The sequence below is a fragment of the Acomys russatus genome, chromosome 7, assembly GCF_903995435.1.
Source record: "Acomys russatus chromosome 7, mAcoRus1.1, whole genome shotgun sequence".
NCBI classification, from domain to species: domain Eukaryota; kingdom Metazoa; phylum Chordata; class Mammalia; order Rodentia; family Muridae; genus Acomys; species Acomys russatus.
In genome coordinates this window covers 33,447,528-33,471,589 of record NC_067143.1, presented here as the reverse complement: position 1 = coordinate 33,471,589, position 24,062 = coordinate 33,447,528, and the positions used below count along the sequence as shown (strand labels likewise).

Genomic DNA, 24,062 nt, shown 5'->3' with positions numbered 1-24,062 from the left:
TCCAGGCCAGGCCAGCCCCAGGCCAGTTCTGCCCAGACACACGTTCTCATGGTTCAGGCAAGTTAGAGGAAGCAGCTGTGTGAGGGGAGGGGTTCAATCCAGAGAGGCCAGGTGGGCAAAGCCTGACATCCTTTAGACAGTACAATATGACCTGATATCCCAGCTATTTTACTGTTCAGTTTATTATCTGGCCCTGAGAAAGCCCCGCCCCACACCCCATATTATTCCCAGCTGTGCAGTGGATAAGTCATACCTGCAGATCCATTTAGAGGAGAAGCAGGATAAATAGAAATTCAATCAACAGCTAAAAGTGCTGTACTCTGCTGAATTCTGGGGGAAATTCTTGTAAGGCCTGGATGAGGTTGTGTTAGGGAATTTTGTGTTCCTTGGAAAGAGGTACTTAGAGAGATGATGTCATAAAAATCTGCCATGTAATGAGGCTGGGCTAAAAAGGTGTCTTTCCATTTGAGGAGGGAGGTATGCGGTCTAGGAGGGGTTGGGAAGGGTTGGGACACAAGGTTCTGAAAACTCTAGCCAGAGTCTATTACTTGTCCTTTTTTTTTTTTTTTTTTTTTTTTTTTTTTTTTTTTTTTTTTTTCATAGGTTGGGGAGGGACACGGTAATAGAGAGGTCTTTGGTTCTGGCCCTCTCTGGCCTTTGGGACATCACTTAGTCATCTTGGTCCTCATTATTTCTATAAAATGGCAGTGATGGAAAAGAAGCTCGGAACTAAACATACTCTGAAATTGGTCAGTTTCCATGGAGGGGGTTTGTGGCCAGAGTTCCTCAAAGGTGTGAGTATCTTCAACATGACTTACAGCCTTCAGGGGATGCTCTTTTGTCCCCCGGAGATGTTTCAAAACACGAAGTTAGGTCAAAACATAAATGATCATATTGTACAGTGGAAGGAAACACTTTTATGCATCTAAAAAGGAAAAATATGCATCTTCAAAGATGCTTCATTCCTTCCTAACCTCTGTGTCCTCTTTGACCCTTGGAAGCTTCAGAAGAGTCTGAAAATCATGGGGTTGGGTTACTCTTGAAGGCCTTTTAAATGTCACCATTGTATAATTACGAGATCTGTAATATTATTATTTCTATTGTTTTGGGTATGTGTGTGAGCAGGCGGGGCTTGTAAGTAAACTGACCTCTTAGGAAGGTTTAGTACTTTCTTGGCTCTTCTTGGAGTCTCTGGACTGAGAGCTGCCAGTGCTTTGAAGGTGCAAGGAAGGTGGACTGTCAGCCTGGGAGGGTGGGGAGGGGGATGAGAAAAGTGGGTGTTGAGGGAGTGGGGATGATATTAGAAATGTTCCATTCTGTAATGCTCGTTGTCCATTAATGGGTTAAAATCACCACTTCTAATTCAGTCTGGCACAGGGAAAGAAAGTTTGCCTGGCCCTGACAGCTTTCCTAAATGCTTCTTTTGTAGCGTTGTATTGGTAACCCTTGTATTGGTTAATTTTCTTTCTGCTGTGATAAAATGCTTGACAAAAGCAACTTAAAGAAGAAACTACTGCTTTAGATTAGTTCGTGGTCTGAGGGGAAGACGACGTAGCAGGTGGCTGGTGACACTGTGACTTGCGCCATGAAGTGGAAAGGCGTGTGCTGGTACTCAGCTGACTTCTTCCCGTTCTTATTCATTTTAACTTGGCTCCTAGGCCACGGTATGGTGCTGCCCAAATTCAGGGTGGGTCTTTCCTCCTCCTCCTCCTCGGTTAAATCTGTCTAGAAGAGCTACTGCAGACACACCCAAAGGTGTGTTGTCTAGCAGATGCCCAAGCCAGACCAGATGACAATGAGGATTATCACATCTCCAATCCCTGCCGTTGCTGTCTTCACCAGGCACATCTCTTGTACACCTCTCTGCCTGCACCTTTCTCCCTGGCATGCACCTACAAATACACACCCAGCCCCCTGTGGTTGCTCCTGCCCTTGTATCCAGATTCCTCCATAACTGTTCTCCCACACTCACCTGCCCTGCCCCACACCTGCTGGCTGCCCCATGGCTGGAGGCTCTCAACCTTCTCAGTATATGCCCCAATGGGCCCACAGGTGGCAAATCCACTCCCCACCCCCACCCCTTAGATTCGCCATCTCTCTGTCACTGCCCATAGCCTCCCCCAGACTTCAAGCACACACTTGCTCACCTCGAGTAAGATCAAAAATAAACTCGCCCTGGAACCTGTTCAAAGGCTAATGCGCCTCCTCTCTTCACTATTGATTTGTTTATTACAGATGCCTGGGTAGGATATTCGATGTGGCCGCTGTGCCAGGGCTACTTCAACAGTCCTTGCCCTTTGCTGGGAGCAAGCTGGCCTGCTGGAATCTTGCGACAGGCTTGTGGGGGTGGGGTGGGGGGTGGGGGTGGGGTGGGGGTGGGGGGGTGGGGGGGGAGCCTAGGAGAGCCCCACCCATGAGAAAGCTTTGGACTGGCTAGCTTATGTTCCCAGCTTAAAGCCTACACTAGCCCTGGCTCCCTCTAGAAATCATAGCCATGTCTCCCCTCCTGTTTTTTATTCCCTTTAGAGATAGGCTTTCTGTGGGGATACAGAGACAGCTCCCCTGAAAAGCAAGACAGTGTCCCCTTTCCTTCCTACCTCACTAGGGGGCAGCTTAATGTAGGAAGTGGTTCTACTGTCTAGAAAAACTTAGGCTGAGGGCTCTTCTGAGAGTACACCTGCTGTGTGACCCTGGACAAGTGACTGAGCCTCTCTGGACCTGCTTTCTAACCCAGAAAGGAAAGCATCCATGTGGATTTAAGGACACCTTTCATAGAAGCCAGTCACTGCTTTGTGGTCACAACTGTCACTTTAATCATTATCACTGCCATCTTGCCTGTCCTGCATAGGGATGGCTTGCTATGGCCCAGCCTCTGGACAACCCCACTATATAAAACACAGCAAAGCAGTGAGTCTTGGGGGGAAACTATGAGTTCTTCACAAAAGACACTAGATCCCTTTTTGGACATAGACCTCCCAGTACTTCCAGCAGAGGATGGACACAAAAAAGTAAGGTAGCTTCTGCCAAAGGAAGTGGGGGCATGTGTCTGTCACAGGGCAGCAGGACACCTGGGGAAATACTCCCGGCCTATCTTTCATGAACCCTGAGAGTGATTTCTTATACTTGAGACCTGGAAGAGATGCAGTGTCCCCAGCTTTGGGGTGTCACCTGGCTGGTCAGATGAGCCCGTGGTACCGGCAGTGTATGTTTTTGGGTTGGCTATGTATGACCTTTTCAAACTGCACACTCACCAGCAACCCTGGGAACTGACCAGGCCCCAGCCAGAGCTGAGCGTGGCTGCCGGTTCACACCTTCTCTCCCTTCCCCACCCCCATCCCGGAACTCCCTGGGCTGGGCTTTTTGTTCCCTGGTTCCCAGGCAGTGCAGCTGGTGCTGTGGGCTGGGGAGGGGGTGGAGGACGCAGCAGAAAGTCTGTGGGAGGGAGCTGTCTCCTAGTTCCAAAGGCGAGCAGGCCTGTAACTGCCCCCTCCTCCCAACGTGATGCTTCCCTTAATTCCCACAGCGGAGTCTTAGTCTCAGCAAATAAGGTTAATTTCCTCCTCCTCCCGCCCCCCTGCCCCGCCACCATTTGCTCATGATAGCTACTTAAATGTGTGTAAGCTGCTCCTAGTAATTGTCAGAGCTGAGAGAAAATTAGAGCAGATTTGGTATATTCATATTTTTTTTTGAGTCCCAGATCTGTTGGCAAATATCTGGTCTCTTTTTCTCTGAGCCTGATCTCTTCGGTCCTCCTCAGAGTGGTTGGATTCCTTTTCTGCTTACGGTGAGGATGGAGGCCGGTTTGAGGGTAGCCTCATGTGGAGGCCAGAGAGAACAGTAGAAAGGAGGAGGGCTTTGATGTGTCAGATTCGGGCTGATTATGCACCCTCAGTTAATGCAGCTTCTAAACTACATTGCAAGGAAGTATCTGGGAAGGATGGCTAGGGGTGTTCTCATCAGGTGAGGAGGTGTCCAGGTCGTCAGCTGGCAGGTGCAAGAACTGGAGTTTGAACTACTTACATGTGCCTAGGGCTCAACCACACACTTCAGTTCTCCTGAGAAGGAAGGCGGGGTGGGACGATGGGGGGGGGGCGGGGAGGGGGTGGGGAGGGGGTGATGCCTGCTATGAATGGGAAGCCTTTTCCTTGACTTTCTATGCCTGAGCAATCATTTGGTTAAGTGGATAGATAGATGGGCAGTGGTTAAGGAGGAACATGCTAATGGAATACATAGAGGTCTTAGTGTCTACGTCCTGTAAGCTGGGATTAGTGGCTGTCTGTCGTGTGGGTAGTGATGAACGTTCCCAGGTTATTTTCATGTGTTACCGGGATTGATCCTTGTGATCACGAGTGCCCTAAGTCATAGAGAGGGAAGTGTCATATCGGAGAAGCAAAGTTGCCAGCTCAACGTGACGAGGCCCAATATGTTCTCACTGCTAAATGAGTGGATTAGTATAGAGCTGGGCCTGAAAGCCAATGTTCTGTTCCCCGAGCCAAAGGCTCAGGGCCAGGTCAGGGGGAAGGTGTGATGCAGGCTTCTTGGTCGGGAGCAGGTGCATAGAAGGTCAGTGTGGGGGGTGGTGATGGCAGAGCAGGAGCCTGGGAGCTGAACAGGAGTGGGGTGGGTAAGGTTGGCAGAAGAAGTCTAACAGGGTGCAGTGGGGACCCCAGGAGTTGGGGAGGGATGAATTGGGATGCATGGTTCAGAGGAAAGCTTTGGTTGTTTGCAGGGATGGATGAGGCCTCTTTCGTAGGGATGTTGGGCCTGGGCTGTGACACAGGATCAGGCAGGAAGTGAATTAAGGGTATTGTTCTAGCACTTACTCTTTCCATTCTTCTCCAGACTCTGAGAGTAGAGCCACCAAGCTTTTTGCATCTAGAAGCCCCCTGGTATCTCCCTAGTCATGGTGATGTTTGTCATTCTAGGACTGGGGAAGCAGTGAGTCCAAGGCATTCAACCCTTTTCAGTTCCTAGCTTCTCATGTAGACCTACATGAGGTTTCAGGCAATTAAAACTTTCATTCATCATTGTCTTCCCGAATGTGTGCTGTCTGTTCTGGAGATAACAGTAAGATAGGCTCTGAGAAAACATAGGAAGCCACAGGGCCTGTCCCTCCTTGTCCTTGCTGGTACCCTCTTGGGTCCTTGCTGGTACCCTTTTGGCCCTTGAGGACATAGACCCTCGCGTGTGTGTGGGGAGACAAAGACTTGCAGGGGTGTAGAGCACCTGTCCGCTTATCTATGTCTGTAGAATCCCTTAGCCTGTCCTCAGCACTACTTTGAGGGGGTTGGCTAGTCAGTACAGATACTTTGGCATGATCATGAACTCCAGGAAACGTACATTTTAAAGCCTGGAATAGAAGGAATGTACCTTTGGGGATCAGGAAGGCTCCCAGACTTTTCTGCTTCTTTGTCAGTCTTGGTTCCCTCCTCTGAAGGGAGAAGGCTCTATACCTCTGGATGCCCTTGGATTGAATCAATGAAGAGCTAAATGGCTGGATGATCCTAGGAGAGTTGCTTGTCTACAGTAGAGAGTGGGCATGTGTGCACCTGGAAGCTGGGTGTCCCCCAAGCCTCTTTATTCTCTCTAGTTCCTGTCAGTGAGTTGCCATAGCCTGTTCTGGGAAACTCACTCCATTGGCTTTTGATTTTACTTTTTCAGAAACAGAGTACAGAGTGAGAGTGGCTTCTTTCCCGAATGCCCCACCCATCAGCATCATCTACCGGTTGCTGTGTACAGTAGGCATCTTTTTATCTGCTGGGGTGGGACCTGGGTCTAAGGTGACACACAGGCTGTTGGCAGTTACTCTCATGTGCAGGCCTTGCTCACTCTGCTGCCTTGGATTCTCAGTCTCACCCAACTGTTCACAGCTTATAGTGACTCAGCAAGGGTTGTCTTCTTCAGTAGAGGCCATTGCTGCCTTTCTTACTCAGCTGGAGCAACAGACAGGTGACTACTGGGTTGGGACAGAAACATGTATCTTTTGGGGGGGGGGCGATGCAGTCCCGTGTACTGTGCCTGCTTCCCCAGGGACCCAGGACTTGTCAGATGCCCCCTGGTGGCACACAATTCTGAGGTTTGGAGTAGAGTTGCAGGGCATTATGAGTGTTGTGCCAGCATTTCCACAGCACTGGCAGTGGAACTCACAGGCTTGCCAGGACCTTCTGTACAACTGTAAGTGAGGGGAGTGTTGGGGAGGCGATGGGTTCCACCATCAGTGGGTGATAGCTGCTGAAATGTCCAGACTGGGGCAGTAAAGCCCTTAGGAACTCTCTAAAGGAGCATGCAAAAGCCAACATGGCATGCTTACTGTAGGGCAGGCATTGTTCAGAGTAGCTTACTACAATATCTCCTGACCACCTTGTGAATTAAACTGTTATAGAAGTAGAAACCGAGGCACAGAGCCTGTATCGTAGACACTTATGGGAGGTAAGTTCAACTCTTGGTCAGCGGCATGATGCTATATTTAGTCTCTTTATAGCTTTCTACTCTTTGGGTCCCCAGAGTTGGATCACTTGAATCCTGTGGGATTTAAAGAACTTGATTTAAAGGAACTTGAAGGCATTGCCACATCCAGGGTGGGGAAGATCTAGGAAGCTGTGATTCTGAGGTATGGGGAAATAACTGAGGTACCTGCTTAGATAAGAGGTAGGAGGGAGGCAGTCAGCCCTGTATTTTGTAGAAAAGATGGTGGGTCCAGCATCAGCACCAAAATGGAAGCATTAGAAAGGCTGGCTTCATCATTTCAAAAGGAAGATGATCTAAGGAATAGGGCTGCTCGAAACAGCATGGGAGGTTTTGGGTGATACTGAACTTCCTGTCCCCAAGGATGTTCAAGCAGGGGTGGCCTGGGAACCTGTACCAAGTGGCTCTGGGTGATGTGGGAGATCTGTTTTAACCAAGATAGGCTGTGGGTCTGACATTCAGGGTAGATAGAACCTGGGTGCAGAGTCATCCAGGCTTCAGCAGGAAAGCCAAGAAATCTAAGGAATCTTCTTCAATAGACAGGAGCAAAAGACAAGGGCACTCCCCATCAGATCCTGAACTGGGGGGTGTCCTATGCTTATATTTTCCTGCTTTAGGGGGTTGGTTTTTTTTTTTTTCTTAACTTTCTACCATCACAGATTCACTCTAAGCATCCAGGTATGGCTGAAATTCTCTCTTTGGCCTCTGACCTTAGGAACAGCTTTGTGTGGTGTTTTCAGACTCTAGCCAAGCCTTTTGCACTGGCATCTTCAGCAGCCCTCTTCTTCTAGCATGAGATGAGATGAGCTTCGTCTCTTCCATACAGCTCTTCAGAACAGCAAGTTCTTCAGAGCCGGGTCTTCCCACTATCTTCTCAGGAGATCCTTTCAATTGCCACTCAGGACCACAGCTCCTTTCTCGGCTCCCACTTAGAGACTGGATCCTACATCTGCTCAAGCTGGGAAGTTGTGCAGCATAGCTCCTTCAGACTTATACTGTAGGACGAAGACAGTGGGTGGACCCATAATGCTTAGGGGCTGGCCACATCCCAGAGATGTGACTGCTGACCCAGAAGTAGGGGTCCGTTGGAAAAGGGGATGTGGCAAGGTGCAAATGGTGACCAGTGGGAGGTCCTAGAAAGCAATGGTTGCTGAGGATTAGCTTGCCATCTCTATGGCTTTCTGGGTTTCTACTTCCTTCCTGGGTGCAGGGACTTTGAGCTGCCGTGAATTCCTCCTTGACAGTCAAGCAGAAGTTTCGGGCATTCATACATCTGGAGCAGGTTCCTTTAAGAGACAGGTGTTGATTTCTCTCTTTTAGGGAGAGTAGAACTGCTGTGTCGTGTCTTGTCAGGTGGCCCTGTGTGACCTATATGGTTGGAGATTTCCTTGGTACCTTTGGAAGCCCTTGAAATCTTCTTGAAACCCTTGCATCTGCCATGCTGGAAAAGCTTTCTAGAGCTTTATGGTTTTTTTTTTGTTGTTTTTTTTTTTTTGAAAACAAACAAACTTTGTTCATTTTTGTCTCTTCTTGGTCAGCAGGGAAGGGATGTGTGTGTGCACTGGCGAGCTTTCTCATTTAGGAAACTCCATCTGGCAGCAGAGAAGATGGGGACAGATTATCCTGACTGTCTGGATGCTCAGATGAGTCATCTCTCCAGGACACAGAGGCCACATACTGGGAATTCAGGATGATATTGACAAGTCATTCTTCCTTGTCAACTAGGACATTCTTAGCAAGATGATAAGACACCCCAAATGCTCTGGGTACCGTTTGACTGAGAGGGGGGTGTCTATGACAGAGACGTTGTCCTATTCCCTCTCAGCCAACTCTGGCTTACTTTGGCTGGTTTTCTGTTGGCTGTAGGATCTCCATGGGCAGTGAAATTCTAAACGTCTGCTTTGTGTGTGTGCGCGTGCTCGCATACACGCATATTCACATGTACGAACATGTATGTGGGTGTATGTGGAGTCCAGATGTTGACATTTGGTATTGTCCTTGATTGTTCCCTACCTTAGTTTTTGGAGCAGAGTCTCTCACTGAATGCTGCTGGCCAGCAAGCGCCAGAAGTCCTCTTGTCTCTACCCCTAGCAGTGCGTATTGCTAATGCTGAGCCTTCATGCTTGTGTGGTTAATACTTTATTGATGACAGCCATCTTGCCAGCCCCAAAAGTTCTGTTTGGGCTAACACTGGATGCTACTGTGGACCCACATGCAACCCCTTTTCCTTTCCAGTGTTCCTTGTTCAAGCCAGAGGGGCTCTGAAGCTGCCCCTCCCCCCATGCTTGTCAGTCACTTGGGGCAGGGCGGGGCGGGGGCGGCAGAGAACTTCTTAAAATGCATGGTTTGAGAAGTCTCTAGTGGGGCCTGAGGAGCCTGTATGATCACAAAGCTTTCAGGGATTGTGGACACCACCAGTTAGAGGAGAGCAAAGATCTGGCTCAGTGTGGCCATTTCGTGGATATGAAAGCTGAGGCCCAGAGTGCAAGTCCATTTGTCCATGGTCATAAGCTGAGCACTGCTTTTTCCACTTGCTGTCTGTCCATCTACAAGCAAAAAGAGCCTTCTTTGCTTACTGCTTTACTTCCTGAGCAGGTGCAGTGCTCCTTCAAGCCTCCAGCAGCGCCATACCTTAGTCCTACCCCACACTGTCAAGAATGAAAGGTGTCTTGTCCCATCAGACTCCCCTGCTTCACTGCATGAATTTGTACTCTCCAAGGATGTTTCTGAAGTTTTGTTTCTAAACCACCTAACTTATGGATAGCTACCTTTCCTTGCAGGAAGCATGTAAAATAATTCCTGCCTTAAAAAAAAAAAAAAAAAAAAAAAAAAAAAAAAAAAAAAGAGGGTGGAGCACCCTTTAAGATACAACTGTGTTTAGCTGTCTTTTGGAGCTCTGCTAAATCCACTCAGGCAGTCAGCTACTCTGTCTACCCAGGGAGGGTCTGGGAAATGCACCCTGTTTCTCCTCTGCTATCTCCCAAGAGAGGCCAAGCTCCAGAGTGTTGGCTACACCTTAGTTTTCCTGCCTCGCAGAGAACCCAAAGTCACTCAGAATGGCACTTGGAGTGTCAGGGAGATTCCCAGTGGACAAGGACACCAGGGACTGGCCTGGGGCCAGTAGAAACTGGTTTGAGAGCTGTCTCCACTCTGTCCCCTCCTGCTGGCGGGAGGGCAAAATGCCATTCTGGGGACAAGGCCATCATGGCGACAGGGTGTAAAAGTCTCACTGGGCCTAAAGGAAGGCAGAAATGTAATGGGAAGTTGGGACAACTGCCTTTTATAGGCATGTTCTTTTCTTTCCCCCTTTCATCCAAGTTTACTCCCAGCTGAAAGTGTTAAGGCAAGACATCGGGTCTATCTGTGGGTGGCATCAGGGGCAGGCTAGTGGCACCGCATACCCCTCCCCCCATCTTGCCTGCAAGTTGCATGACCTGCATTGGAATCCACCAGGGGCGGGGGAGAATCCTTTCAGATCCTGGATGCAGTTGAATTCAATGTATTTTCCTTCCTTGCCTGCCCTCACCCAAGCTTGGGGAGGAGAGCGCTGCTTTCTTCTGCGTGTGAATGCTGTAGTGTGTCTGCCGGCTCAGACTGCTCTAACCCTTTCTTCTCCTTTCCCACAGCAAAATCCTATGCTTTCTCAGGAAATAGCTTGCATTTGGCATATTTACATTTACATTTTATTTTTTTCTTTTAAAAACAATCCTACCAATGCAAAAAGCCGGGGATATACTCTCCGGGCCGGGTCTAAACTTGCCACGAAGGCTGCACCTGTTTTGAGCCCCTACTAGGAAGGGGTGTTGTGGGGGAAAGGAAAGAGGGAGGTTCTGTGCCCCCCGAATCTAGAGAAAGCAGTCCGCCCCCCCACCCGGCTGCCAGCTCAGTGCACCCGAGGGCTGAGCCCAAGAAGCCGGCCTCTGACGGTGCTGGTGTAGTGCTTGCCAAAAAATGCCCTTTGCATCTCAATTTCCAGGCGGTTTCTTTCAGTTGCATCGCTCTCCCTGGGCCACCTCAGTCCTGCAGGCGCTCCTTCCCCACTTCTCCGTGGGGAGGTGGAACCCAAAACGCACTGCCAAGAAGGAGCAGTGGACTCGGGGGCACCTAGTGTGCCAAGCCCCGCAGTCCCCTCCCAAGCCAACCCAGCTCCCGGAACTCTTGATTACCCAAATGAGTGTCATTCAGATCTAGGTCTGCACGTCTGCGGCGGGCGTCCCTGTCTGCCTCGTTCGGGTTCCTGTGCGCTCCTGTCCCCCGTCACTGTCCGCGAGCCTGCACCCCTCACTCAGCCTGGGGAGCACCCCGGGTCACCTCGGCCGCGCTCATTTCTCTTCCTCCCGCGGAGGAGATTGCAGCAAAACCGGGCAGCACGAGGGCCAAAAAGTGGAAGGGAGAACGCCTTTCGTGTCGCGCAGCCAGCTTGCCAACTCTCCCTCCCCAAGGCCGACCCTCGGAATCCCAACTGCAACTTTTTCCCCTCCGTCTCGGTTTCCCTTTGGCTGCGGCGAGCGGGCTCGGGGACGCTAGGCGTGGATCGGGAGGGCAGCGGCGCGGCTGCGGGTGGCGGTACCGGCGAGAGCCGCGAGCCGGCGAGTGGGTGGGTGGGTGGGGAAGCAGGAGGGAGAGGACGGGCGGGGAGAGAAAGGGGTGTGGGGAGGGGAGGGAGGGGGAGATTCCGCTCTCCTGCCTCACCCAGCCCGGGCGGGGGGGGGGGGGGGGGGGCCGCGACGAGGGAGGGGAGGAGGGGGGGGAGGAGGGAGGGAGGGAGCCGAGGAAGACGCTCCGATAACCCGTGCGTTTCGTAAGGCTTGGAGCACTTGTACATTTCTGCAGGCGCGTAGCGAGCCATTCGCGGCGGCTGCTGCAGCTCCGACTGCATCTTCCTCCTCCTTCTTCCTCCAGCTCCGCGCGTGTGTATGTGAGTGTGTGCGAGTGTGTTTTGCAGGTGTGTCCGCTTTAATTCTGTCCAGGAGGTGGGACTTGGTGACTTTAGCACCATTTTTTCTTTTTTTATTATTATTATTTTTGCTTTCCCACCGTCTGTTGTTGCAACCCTGCAAAGTCTCGGAGTCGGAGAGCGCGCCTCGTTTCAAGAGCTCCTGGACCCCAGAAGCCGGCGAGCGCCGAGCCGGCCACCATGCCCGGCAGACCGCGCCACTAGGCGCTCCCCGCGGCTCCTACCCGGCGGCAGTGGTGGCAGCGATGGTTTCTGACGCTAAAGGATTTTGCATCTGATCGCTCGGCGTTTCAAAGGCAGAGGCCCCCCTCCCCCTTCCCCCTCCCTCGCCGTCTTTGTTTCCTTCCCCCCCTGCTCTCCCCTCTCCCCCCACCCCACCCCCTCTCCTCTCCACCTCCTCTTTTTTAGAAGCAGCGATCGGAGATGGATGTCTCTCTTTGCCCAGCCAAGTGTAGTTTCTGGCGGATTTTCTTGCTGGGAAGCGTCTGGCTGGACTATGTGGGCTCCGTGCTGGCTTGCCCAGCAAATTGTGTCTGCAGCAAGACTGAGATCAATTGCCGGCGGCCGGACGATGGGAACCTCTTCCCCCTCCTGGAAGGGCAGGATTCAGGGAACAGCAATGGGAACGCCAGCATCAACATCACGGACATCTCAAGGAATATCACTTCCATGTAAGTCAGGCGGCTGCCCAACGCCGTTCCCCCACCCCCCAAGCTCAGAGTCTCCCTCTTGCCCTCCCGCGGCCGGGTACCGGCCCTGCGCTCCCCAGCTCGCCTCTGCTCGCAACCCGCCGGGTGCGCGTCAGGCTCGCCTTGGCTCGGGAGATGCTGAAGGGCTGTGTGTTCCAGGTGACAACATCCCTAGCCAGGCATGATCCGATGAAACTGGTGGGCACCTCTCCCAGGAGAGGACCCTTCCGGGCGTAGGGCATCCGGGGCCCAGCTTCTGTCCCCGCCCCCCACCCTCTGTCGGCTCGTTTCGAGGTTGCGAATTGGGTTCTTTGCCCCCCACTAAATAGCAACAGTTTGGCCACGCTCAAGTGGAATAAAGTAGAGGCGGCTCGTTTTTCTGACAGGCGGTGGCAGATAGCGGCAGCAGAGGCAAAGCTTAGCCCAGGCGGGAAGGTGGCAGCTAGGGACTGCTTAAGAACCAGTCTTGATTTTTTTTTTTAACTGTTTCCTTTTGGAGACAGCAAAACATGCCAATAAGTAAACAAGTTGGGAGCTGGCTGCTCCTGAGGAGACTTCGGAGGTGTTCAGGCCGTTATGGATGCCTACCTCTTTGGTTTTCCTTTCCCTTGCCGCCCTCTCCAACCCCATTTTGGGCATTTCCAAGACACCCCCTCCCTCTCCCACCCTCGTCTGCATCTGGGCGCCTACAGACCCTTTCCTGGCTTGGGCTTCCGTAACTGCCCAGGATAATTCTGAGTCAGGCTGCTAGAGGGAGGGGAGAGAGGGGGACCTGTGTTTTGGGAAGGGGGATGGATTTTCTTCCACAATTTTGCAGTTCCGTTTATTTCGAAAATTGGACTCCTGGCGGCGTTTTGCCTGCTTTGCCCCGTCGGAGTGGGACCTGTGGTGGTGGCCTGCTCTTTTCTTGTTGTTGTGTTTCTTTGGTAGGGATGGGGGGGCCAGAGGCCTGCCAAGGAGCTAGAGGAAGAGCTCTGGCATCAGGACCCTGCACAGCCTTTCTTTTATCCCTCAGCCAGGTGACCACCACCCGGGGCTGCCCCAGAAGGGTGTGGATAGCCCTGAGATGTTCAGGAGACAGCTCCTTGCCTTTTTGCCTCAAGACTCCCATCCCTTGGGAGCCCCAGGAGTGGGTAGTATGATGGCCAGGCTCTGAGGGAGGCATTTAGGGTAGCTAGCTCTTTGCCTTGGGAATAGACTAGAGCAAGAAGGGACCCAGTGTGCTATGGACACTGTCCTCTCAGTGTGTCTTCTCTTTGCTCCAGCCATTGCCTCCTCCAGGGCTACAAAGCCTGAAGGAACTGCAGTCTTGTGCTCCCCAAAAGCCCACTAGCCGTCTTGGTTTAAGGGAGACAGCTTGTGTTCATGCAGCTTACACTTTGAGGGGGATGGACAACCCCAGCAGATGCCCCTGACTCCTGGTCCAGGAGACAAGCCTGACCCATCTCTTAGCTATGCTATCCACTTCTCATCATCTCCAGCCTGGCAAAGTATCATCAGATAGACAGCCAAGGGGGAAGGAGGAGAGAGAGGAGGGCAAGGGGAGAGCCTCTACTCCCTTGCAGGCCACAGTGTACATCTAGAGTCTCTGAGGATGCTGGGAACAAGGTCTGGAGGGGGAAGCTCCTACCTGGAAGTGCACCATCTGGGGGCCCCTGGTTGGAGGGATGGATGGGGAGAGCTTAATAGTGGCTTGTGCTCTGGAGCTGGGCATGGAGATTTTCAGGTGATTGGATGTGGCAAGGATTGGAGAGTTTGGGAGCCAGTGAGCTGTGTCTGGCTTGTTCTCTGCATCAAGGATGTGTATATCCCCGGGAACCCTCAGGGAGGCAGGGTTGGCCACAATCAGATAGGCTCTTTATGGTCACACAGGGGTGTCATGCTTCCAAATATGAGGCTTGGGAAGCAGTTCCACAGGGAGGAATGGGATTGGTTTTTTTTTTTTTTTTTTTTTTCTCTGGGGACACCGGGGAAAGGAGGGGACACAGTTGTCCTCTTGCTCCCTTCTGGCATTAGAGGAGAGTGTCTGTGGAGATCTGAGCAGGGAGTGGACTGGGAGTCCCTCTGTGTGCGTGCGTTGGACTCTCTCCTAAATCCATCAGACACCAAAGAGTAAGTGGTAGGGAAGGGCAGAGGTCAGGGCTTGGATGACCTTTCCTCACCCCATCTTTCCCCTAGTGTCCTGTTATGTCTGTGTCTGGTATTGACTAAACTCAGGAAAAGGCCCAGCCTCCCGGTCCAGAGGCAGAGAGAGAGAAAGAGAAAGCCTCCAGGTGGGAGAGGAGTCATGCTCACCCAGGGAAGAACATGCCCTGGTCTCAACTTACCCCTTAAGACATGGAAGATTAAGGGGAACGCGGTAGCCTTTCCCAAGCCTATGGTCTGATTCTAGCGTTGAATACTTGTCTGTGCAACATATATCCCAGGCCTACTGGAAGAGGTGGGGCTTGAAGGCCGAGAGGAGCACAGGGCGGGGGGGGGGGGGGGGGGGGGGGGGGGGACCCAGCCTTAGCGTGGCCCAGAAAAGTCTCCTTTGTGGTGTATGTGTCTAGAAATGCAGGGTCAGGAGGGTCACTGCCCGTGAGCGCTGGGTGAGCGCTGGGTGATGGCATGCCATTGGACAGATTCTGGGCATGGAGAGACAGCTTCTCGGGCTCCTCTAAAGTGTCCATCCTCTGAGAGTGAACTCTTTGTGCCGAGGTTTTAGAAAGACAAGAGTTGTTTCCTGGTGGCCCTAATTCCTGGAATGGTGGCTACACCCATCCAGAGCTTTGGGTAAAAGAGATTCTACCTCCTCAGCCACTTTGTTAATAGAGGACGGATTTAGCTGCGAGGTATCAGGGCAGAAGTATTGGTCTCGCTGCCATCCAGTCATGGTCCAGCTGCTCCAAAGGGTCCTCCCTCCCAGAGTCCTTCCTCCCTTCTGCTCTCTTTCTGTTCAAAAGAGCAGTCCTTTTGCTACCATGGCTCTTAATGCACCATAAACTCATCCAGAAGGGGCCATGGGCGGACACACCCAACCAGGCTCTGACGTCACAAAGGCAGGAAGGTGGAGGCAAAGATGGTGGGTTGTCTAGGCTGCCTCCTTAGGCCAGGCCTACGGAGTTGCATTGGTTTGGGATGATGTGTCTTTTGAATGGTTGAAAGAGGATGGAAGTAGACAGAGTAGCATCTCTGAACCAGATGTTCTTGAGATCAGTTGACTGGGCTTGTAAAGACCATGTACTCTTCTTGGCCGGGGCCACTGAGCCACCATCTGTTTATCAGCCTGAACTGCCACAGGGTTCAAAGTGTTTGTCAGGTTTTTAGTTTCCCCATTCCCCTTTCCCTCAGAGACTCTTTGCTGGCTGAAGGGTCATCTGGGGGCTCTGTCCTAGAGACTCCTCAGTATTAAGGACGACGCAGCCTTGACAAAGGCCAGTGATAACTGGGATCCTAGCTAAAGTATGAACCAGCATCTAAAGGCTCCAAGGCCTTAGTAGTTGGGTGAAGTGTTCAGAGGCCCAGGGTTGGCATTAAACCTGAGAGAGGTAGGCGGAGGTGAAACAGGCCTTGGAGGTGCTATTTGGAAGAGAAATGGTTATAGACACTGGATAGAGCTGTTTCTAGGAGGAAAGCTGGGGCCCTGGACTTGTCTGGTGGCAAGACTTTATACTGAGGCTTGGTTGTTGGTATCTGCATGTCCCATGATCCAGAATCCCTAGCTCTAGTATGCCCAGCAAGTTAAGCTTCCATAGTACCCCTGGGGCCATGGACATCAGCTCTGAGGCTACCCGGCCACTGAGAACATCATAGTTTGAGCTAATCCAGTGGAATCCAATGGCTTTGGCTTTGAGACTACTTGTATAGTGGCTCAGGAGGGCTGAGCTCAAATCCGGGAGATTCCTTGGGGTCCTGCAGGGTTTTGGCTGCTCTCTATACCCTGCCTTGAGACTCTGCCTGTTGATCCTTCATGTCTGGAAAGGATGATGGCCCCACCTCAGATGAGTCTTGGGTACATGGTCTGTGAGTATCCATGTCCCTTCCTTTGTATGGCTCTTACCAGTGTCATGACATTTTCACCATGACCTGGGGTTCCTGTCTCAGGTGCTCCATTGAGTGGCTCTTGCAGGGATCATGTGTCTTTGGGGAACAGTGGCAGGGTAGGAGTAAGAAAAGAAGAGGGCACAGTGAGTTATAACCCAGCTTTCCCCATCTGCCTTGAGATGTCCTGGAGGGCTGCAGCCACTCAGGGCCTGTAAATCTATGAATCCAGGCCGTGGGGCAGAGTGTCCCTTCCAACTTGGACATCTGCCATCTCAGAGCCAGGAAACAGCCCCCAGGGGGCTTAGCCAGGCCTCTTTGTAGGGTCTCTCTCTTGTGGGATTGGTGTGACCTTGTGATACCACCAAGAGGAGGGCATAGGCGAGTCTGCGCTGGCTGTGAGCCACTGCCGTTTCTCCATCCCCCTTCCCTAGTCCTAGAAAAGTCAGGTCAACCAGAACTTGGTACAATTCGTGACTCAGGACACAATTTGTCATCAGCTGCCCGGACCAAATGCCACACTTCACACTGTTTTAGGGTCCTTCATCTTTCCTTAGAGGTTGGGCAACTGATTCTATGAGGCACCCCATTCCCACCTCTTGGGTTCAGGCCTAGAGGAGATGTCCTTGCAGAGATATCATCCTTTTTCTGGAGGGAGGCCTCCACCGGGTGAGAAAACATTAGAACATCTATCAAATTATTCTTGCCTACAGCAGGAGATATTTAATATTTAATGTATGGATTGGAGATATCTAAGCATGTAATAATTTAATAAATATGAGTGGAGGATGTAAGATATTATTATTATTATTATTATTATTATTATTATTATTATTATTATTTTATTGCTAAACCATGAGCAATCAGAATAACATAGTGTCCTTGTGGTGAGTGGAAGACTCCGAGTTTACTGGGCGGGAGAGGTGACTTTAGTTTGGTTCTTCATTCTTCCACTCAATGCTTCACTGAAGGCGTTCGCTAGTGAGTATAGACACGTAGGGTGTAGGATGGGACCAGGCTGAGTAGGTCCAGGGGTGATGCAGTTCTCTATCTCAGTTCCCAAAAGCCGCTGGCACCTTTTCCAGGAGCCAGGCTGTCACTTAAATGATGTCTTACGCAGTGGACTCATCTCCACGAAGATGCCCACCAGGCATTTGTGTCAGAAGCCCCAGTCTATGGTCAGCTTGCTTTTCCGAGAGCTGTTCGAGTTGTATAGGCAGGTTTGATTATTCCCGATTTACAGATTCATTGAACAAAAACAAGAGCAGAACTAGCATCGTGGGTGGTTGGATTTCCATGGAGTTTCCAATGGAAAGGACCAGAGGTGTTTGGGAGAGCTGGCTGCCGTTCCTCAGTGCACCTTCATGGCCAGTCTGGTTCCTCTGGGTCCACTGTCCTTGGGATGACCCTTTCCTTAGCTGGGCATTTTATTAGCCTTTTTCCCAAGGGGGAAGTGTGGAGGACTTTACCAGAAAGCTCTTTTGACCGAAGAGCAATGTTACAGAACCATTCTGCTCTGAGGGGCTTGGAGAGGGCGGCTGAGTGTAATGCATCTGGCCAAAACCTGGCTTGGATGGAGGTTGTGTCACCCAGATCTTTCTGGGGATCTGGTGTGATACCTCAGTCAGACTCATTTGCTGTTCTCTGACCTACACTCTGGCCTTTGTTTTGGAAAACACTTTTTGGTAGCTAGACATGGGTGCAGGCTTTCTTCTAATGGCCCCGGGCCATCAAGAGTGAGAATGCAAGTGGTTCTCTCTAGTGAGAGTTCCCTGGAGTCCTCACTCAGGAGGAATCCCCAAAGTTTCTGCTTTTCTTGAATATAAGGTAAGGCTCCCCAGAAGTCAGAGCTGGAGGGCCTGGAAGGCTGTAGGTATGGCCTTCCTCATGCTCCCAAAGGTTCAGGGCCATGATAACAAGCGACTCAGCTGGGTCACCTAGAGTATTGGGAGACCTTCTTAGGTGTTGGTGTGGCCTCCCGTACTACCCTGACTCCTGTTTAGGGGACTGTGTAAAAGCCAGAGTGTCCTCCTTGCCTGTGTCTCCCTCTGGGGCAATGTTTCCAAATTCAGGGTCCCTAGAGGCAGCAACCATGTGAAGCTGGCAGCCCCAGGGCTCCTTGCAGCCTGCAGCCCATGCCAATTAGAAATAAATTCAACGAGGGTTCTGCTGAGCTATTTACACGGATGGCTGGGGAACGGGGCACTCAGCAGCTTTGGGAATCTTTTTCCCTGGCTTCAACTTCTGTCTTTCATGCCCTTGCCTGGCTTGTTCCACCACAAGGGTCAGCTGGCTTAGGGTGGTTGAAGATTCCGGAGATCATCATCAGACTTGGAGGTTTGGGAAATTTCTCTTGCCCACTGCTCTTCCCAGCCTGGCTTCTCCCTTGCTGTGGACAAATCCCTTGGCTTCCATGGGCCTGAATTTCCTTATCTGTAAGATAAAGATAACAATAACCAACAGGGTGAGCACTGTTAAAACTCAGTGTCCCGTGGCACAGCCTGGTGAAGAGAAAACTGTCAGTACATGAACACTAAGAAGAGCCAGTAAAAAAAAAAAGAAGGAGAAGAAGAAGAAGAAGAAGAAGAAGAAGAAGAAGAAGAAGAAGAAGAAGAAGAGCCAGTAACTGATCACAGCATTAAGTGCAAGATAAGTGATTATAGTTATCATTTATTGAACTCTTACTGTATCCCAGACACAGTTCCAACCTTGTGAATTAAATATACACACCAGTCTAGTTTACAGATGGGAAAACTGAGTCTAAAGGAGGAACTCGATTTCACAAGCCAGTGAATGTTTAAACAGTCTGGCATTTAAATATTGATTTGATTGTCTGTATCCTGGTGTATGTTATGTATGCATACATGTATGTGACTACATGCATAGATATACAGGTACACATATGTGAACATATTACTATTGTGATGAGTTAGTAATGAGATAAGAGGATGGGCATGGAAGTTCTTGACGTCCTTCAGGCTTTCTTTCTTGTCCTTCTGGTTCCCTGGGTGAGAACTGCCCTGGCTGGTATTGCAGGGAAGGCCAGGGGGAGGGTTGGAGGATGGTTTTTACAGAGCGACAAAGCCTCAGACCTCTAATGGAGATGGAGGCTTTGGTTTCTCCTCTGATCTGTTCCCAAAGTACTGCCCTCATTGTCCTGGCCTGTGAGCAGTCTATGGACTCCACAGCAGCCCAGGTGCACGCTGGCAGGGATTTAGGAAGATTCTTGCTGTGCGGTGGTGGTCATCTCCTTTCTGGGTTAAAGCCTGGTTATCAGGCCAATGTTCCTGATGCTCATGGACAGAGAGCCTGAATAGGGGAGGAGAGGGCTGGGTCACTTCTCTTAGAGCTTTAGGGTATCAGAGCTGTCTTTGGATGCAAGGTGTGTGGTGGGGTAATCTGAAAAGCTGCTTGGCTGGAGTTGGAGGCTGATGTTAGGAGTGTCAGTCCTGAAGGGGGAATCCCAGGTTTCAATGGGCCCCCATCTTATTGCTCCAGTGAGTTAGTAGTCTTCACTCCCTCCAAACCCTTCCCCTTGCTTCACTTTCCATCCTTCTTGCTAATAGACATATCGTCTGTCTCCCATAAGGATAAGCCATGATCATGAGAAATGACATCCACTGTCCCCATGTGGACAGTGGGGCCTGCAAAAACATAGCTGGGTACACCTTACTGCTGCTGCCTCTGACTATATGAATTTGCCTCTCAGGCCTTGGTTTCTACCATTGCAACTGGGGTCAGCTAACTCTTTCTTTCCCAAAGGGTCACAGGGCATTATTAAATGGAGGGTATGACTCACCTCTTTTGAAGGCTCTGTGAATAGCCTAGTGCCCTCCCTGTTGGTCGTTTCCATTTCTGGATGACTGGGAGGATTTGAATTAGGAAGAAGATCAAGACTTTGAACCATAAATCAAGAAAAGGAGGTGGGGAATAATTTGGGCTAAATCCAATTTTTCAGAGGAAGAACTTGGCAGACAGATGAATTGATATGCCCCAGCCCAGTGAGCTAGGAGCACAAAGCAGACAAGGATGCTGGTCCCCCAAGCTCTACCCCCCTCTCCTCGACGTCCTAGGTCTCCTCCCCACCCTGCCCTTTGATATCTGCACCAGAGACTTAGGAATTGCAGAGGCAGGAGATTGGTGAGTTTCCTTGGAGAGGGAGAAACGAAGGGAGCAGTTTTAGACTCGAAGTCCTAATACCGGCTGCCTGAGGCAGTACATTGTGCTGTGCGTGCGCTTCTGGGGGCGTCTTTGTACACAAGTGCCTCTCCTCAGTGTTCCCTGAACATCACGTCTGAGGGTTTGCTGTAAACAAACCTAAAAGCCACTGCTTGCCGAGATGCTCTGCGTGTAGACTCCCGCTGGCCGCCAGAGGGCAGCATGATGCACGCGTCGATCCTTGGCTGGTGGTTTCCCTGTGAAAGAGCGGGAGCTGGGATAGTGGCAAGTGGATTGCCAGCCTGGGCTTTTGGAGCCTGCCGGGAGTCAGGGCTAAGCTTCTGGCTGGGAGGGCTCCCCTGTAGGCGGCCCTACTCTCGTGCTATCTGTGTGGTCTGCGGGATGCGAGGCTTCCAACCTGGGTATTACGGCTTAGGGGTCACTAGCTCTGTGGGAGAAGCTGTAGGGAGCGTCTCAGTTGCGGAAGCAGCAGGAAGGAGCATAGTTTTGGCTTAGTGGAAATGAACTAAAGGGACATATGGTCCTGCCCAGGAAAATACTAGGGTTGATGGGGACACTGAAAGTTGGTAGTGACACTGGAGGCCGGGTTTTAGAAGAAGTCTTAGAAGCAGCTTTACACACCCCTTCCGCTCAGGCACTTGGATCTGCCCGCCTGAGTATGAGAAAAGCTTTCACCTTTTCCTGCCCTCAGGCTCAAACTGGTCATCTAGTTAGTGGTTGCCTGCTGTGAGCGACTGGGACGCACTAGTCCTTGTCTATCAAAGGCAGTTGTGTATTTGAGCAGAATGCTTGATGTCATGGGCTCACAGGTCCACCATATCATGGGCTCCCAGGTCCACCATGTCATGGGCTCACAGGTCCACCGGCGGACCTTGTTACCAGTACTGGCCATCTAGATCATCCGCTCCGTGCTCAGCTTGCTGACCCAGGGCCCATCTCTTTCCCAAACGTCAGTGCCAGTTCACATCTGCCTGGCCCAGGGATACAGATGAGGCCTTCTTTCACGTGACTCATCTTTGCCCACCAACTTATTTTGGCTATTTGTTTTCAAGGCTGAGGCACTTTTAAAAGCAGGAATAGGGCGAACACTCCAGCACTCTTAACGTAGCTGGAGTCCTTTGCACGAACAGTCATGGATTGATGGAAATTACAAAATGAAGCTTCTGATTGTGACCTTGCCACTTATCAGCAGTGTCCTGGACTGGCTATTTAATTTTCTTTCTTTCTTCTTTCTTTTTTTCTTTTCTTTTCTTTTTTTTTTTTGCTCTTGGTTTCCTCATATGAAAATGGCGATAATAAAATAAAATTCCAGAGTTGCTAGCTGTAAGATGGCAGTGAGGCAGTGAGACTGCGTATGGGTTGGGTAAGGCTCTTGATGCTGTTTTCCTCTCGTTTCTCCCTCCCTTCCCATCACAGAATTCCAGACCGGCATCTTCACAAGCAAGGATATTTTCATGCCCTTCATCTGTTCTTCCCACTCCTGGTATTTTCCACATCCTGTTCACTTTCCACACCCTAACAGATTCATCTCCTCTTAGGGGTTCAGTTAGAATAGTTCCCATGCCCCCAGCTTGTCAGTTGTTCTTCTCCCTGGGAGGCAGCTCAGTGTAGCTCTCAGCGAACTTTCTTGTCTCTGTTGCCTTTGGAGCCAGCAAGTCATTCCATAGGTCTGAGACTGAAAATTGGGCCAGCTGGGTTGTGGGTACACAGAGGCTGTCTGGTGAGTGGAACAGGGGAAGCTTATAGGAAGTGGGGAAGCAGTGACACTTTTTACGGGGAAGGGGCGCTCTGGGAGATATGAATTAAAGGATGTTGTGAGGGTAGCCAGCACCTAGAAACAGCTGCAGGGGGCAGGAGGAGAGCCACCACAGTGTACATGTTAGGAAAGGGACAAAGTAGCAGCTGAGGCTTGTGTCTGTCGCCAGGACAGGGAGAATATGTTTCCTATTGATATGACACACATCTGGCCTACTGAGTGTCGGGGTGCTCCAGGCAAAGCCTTTCCCCTGACTGCCTTCCCTATCTCCAGCCTCAGGAGTTTGCATGATGGAAAATTTCGAGCGCAGGCTAAGTTAGAAGCACCTAGCCTCAGCTCAATACTGTGCCACACTGTTTCATTTGGCATTCACTAGTGGATTTCCTTTTGGTTACTTCGATCAAATCTGGCCACAGGGGGCTGGGGGGCGGGGGCAGGACTTGCCCTGGTAGGAAGAATTTAGGTATTCAACGTGGTAGGAACAACCTCAAATACCCCTCCCTGCCCAAGCATATCAATCAAGTATATTCGTTCCAGTTCCCTGTTAAGCCACAAGAGGGCACTAGACCACGATTTCTGCTCTGTAGGCGCTGTGTAGCCTATTGTGATTGCTCCTTTGAGAAAAGTCTGCACCACACCTGGTCTCTTCGCAGATGCCAGCAGCTCTGAGGTCATGGCCAACCAGCTTGATTTAACCATGGCTCATCGAGCTGACTGAGGTCTCAAGGGAAGTCTATTTGTGCAGTGCAAAAAGGTCGTTAAATTTGGTGTCAAATTAAGGCTTCCAATTTGTGCCCTTCTTGCTTGTTTAAATGATGAGTAAAGTTACTTAGCTTCTCTGTGTACCATTTTTTTTCCACCTGAAAGGCAAGGTGTTACCAGGAGGTGTGGTTGTGAGAAGTTGCCACAGAGATTAAATTGCATGATGTGTGGAAAGTCTGGAACACAGTGGATTCTCAATGACTGGCCTGTCTTTTTCCGGAAGGAGGATAAAGTTAGGCCATGACCAAGAAATCCTGTGAAGTTTCAATATTTCAAATATTCTGTGGTTCTAATTCACTGGGGTTTGGGGGAGGCAGTGCTACCAAGTGGCTGGAATGGAGACCAGCAAGCATTGGGTAGGTGTTGGATATTGCTGGGGTCAGTCAGATGAGACAGGCTCTGGGCCAGGGGATACCAGATTCAAAGGATTCATCAATGGGATTTGCTGAGGCTGTTGGCATGGTGACCTCTGTCAGTGGTGTTTCTTGCCTGGATCCGTAGGAAGAAGTCACAAATGGACTAACTCAATCTTGGCACCTAATGTTCAGACCATTCTTGGCATTTCCCATGCTGTCTCTCCTTCTCTTTCCTATCCTCCTTCCCCACCACCTTTCTGTGGTGAATGTTTGTATTTTGGAGGAGTTTTAATATGTCTGATTGGCCCTGGCTAAGAGATTGGAGGTCATGTGGTCAGTGTATCTATCTGAACAGTGGGAGTCCACCTAACTGGCCAGAGAGTGTTTCCAAAATGATAGTGTATCCTTTGCTTGGTGTGAATGGGGGTGAAATGGGGTCAAACAAAAACCTCATGTTGATAATGGCTAAACCTCAGGCTTTGCTGGCGATGCATACAGCCTGGAGCGGGTAGGAACCTTCTCTCAGCAGAGGAGTGGTCCTGAGGCTGGAACTGGGGTACCTCTGGATTCATACCCCTCTTAGGCTCTTTATGCATGTACCTGAGACCCAGGAGGGAACGTTGGCAGGCATGTAGGCTCAGGAAGTTATTTAATATCAGCTTTGCTCCAGATTGTGTTTCTGACTCCCTGCCACCTCTTAAGTGGCAGTCATTTTAACAAATGTGGTGAGAAGACACTGAGTGGGAAATAACATGAGGGAGGTGGGAGGGGCATGGCTGTGGGGGAGGGTGAGCTATATTCCCTTGGCAGACACCTTGTCTTGAATGCACTCAGGAGGCAGTAGCATGGACCTGGAGTGAGAGCCCCTCACAACC

At 50.8% G+C, this 24,062-nt stretch overlaps 1 protein-coding gene across 7 annotated transcripts in view; it reads left to right on the top strand.

Moving 5' to 3' along the window:
* Positions 1–11,237: 11,237 nt before the first annotated feature.
* Positions 11,238–24,062, top strand: part of Ntrk3 (neurotrophic receptor tyrosine kinase 3) — a 379,071-nt gene continuing 366,246 nt past the window's right edge. For 3 of the 7 annotated variants that reach the window (XM_051148743.1, XM_051148741.1, XM_051148747.1), the window contains exon 1: positions 11,238–12,093. In XM_051148743.1, coding sequence (XP_051004700.1) covers positions 11,846–12,093 — 248 coding nt within the window. In that variant the 5' untranslated portion in view covers positions 11,238–11,845. The remainder of the gene's footprint in view (positions 12,094–24,062) is intronic. The other 4 variants (XM_051148746.1, XM_051148745.1, XM_051148742.1 and 1 more) reach the window with 3 other exon arrangements.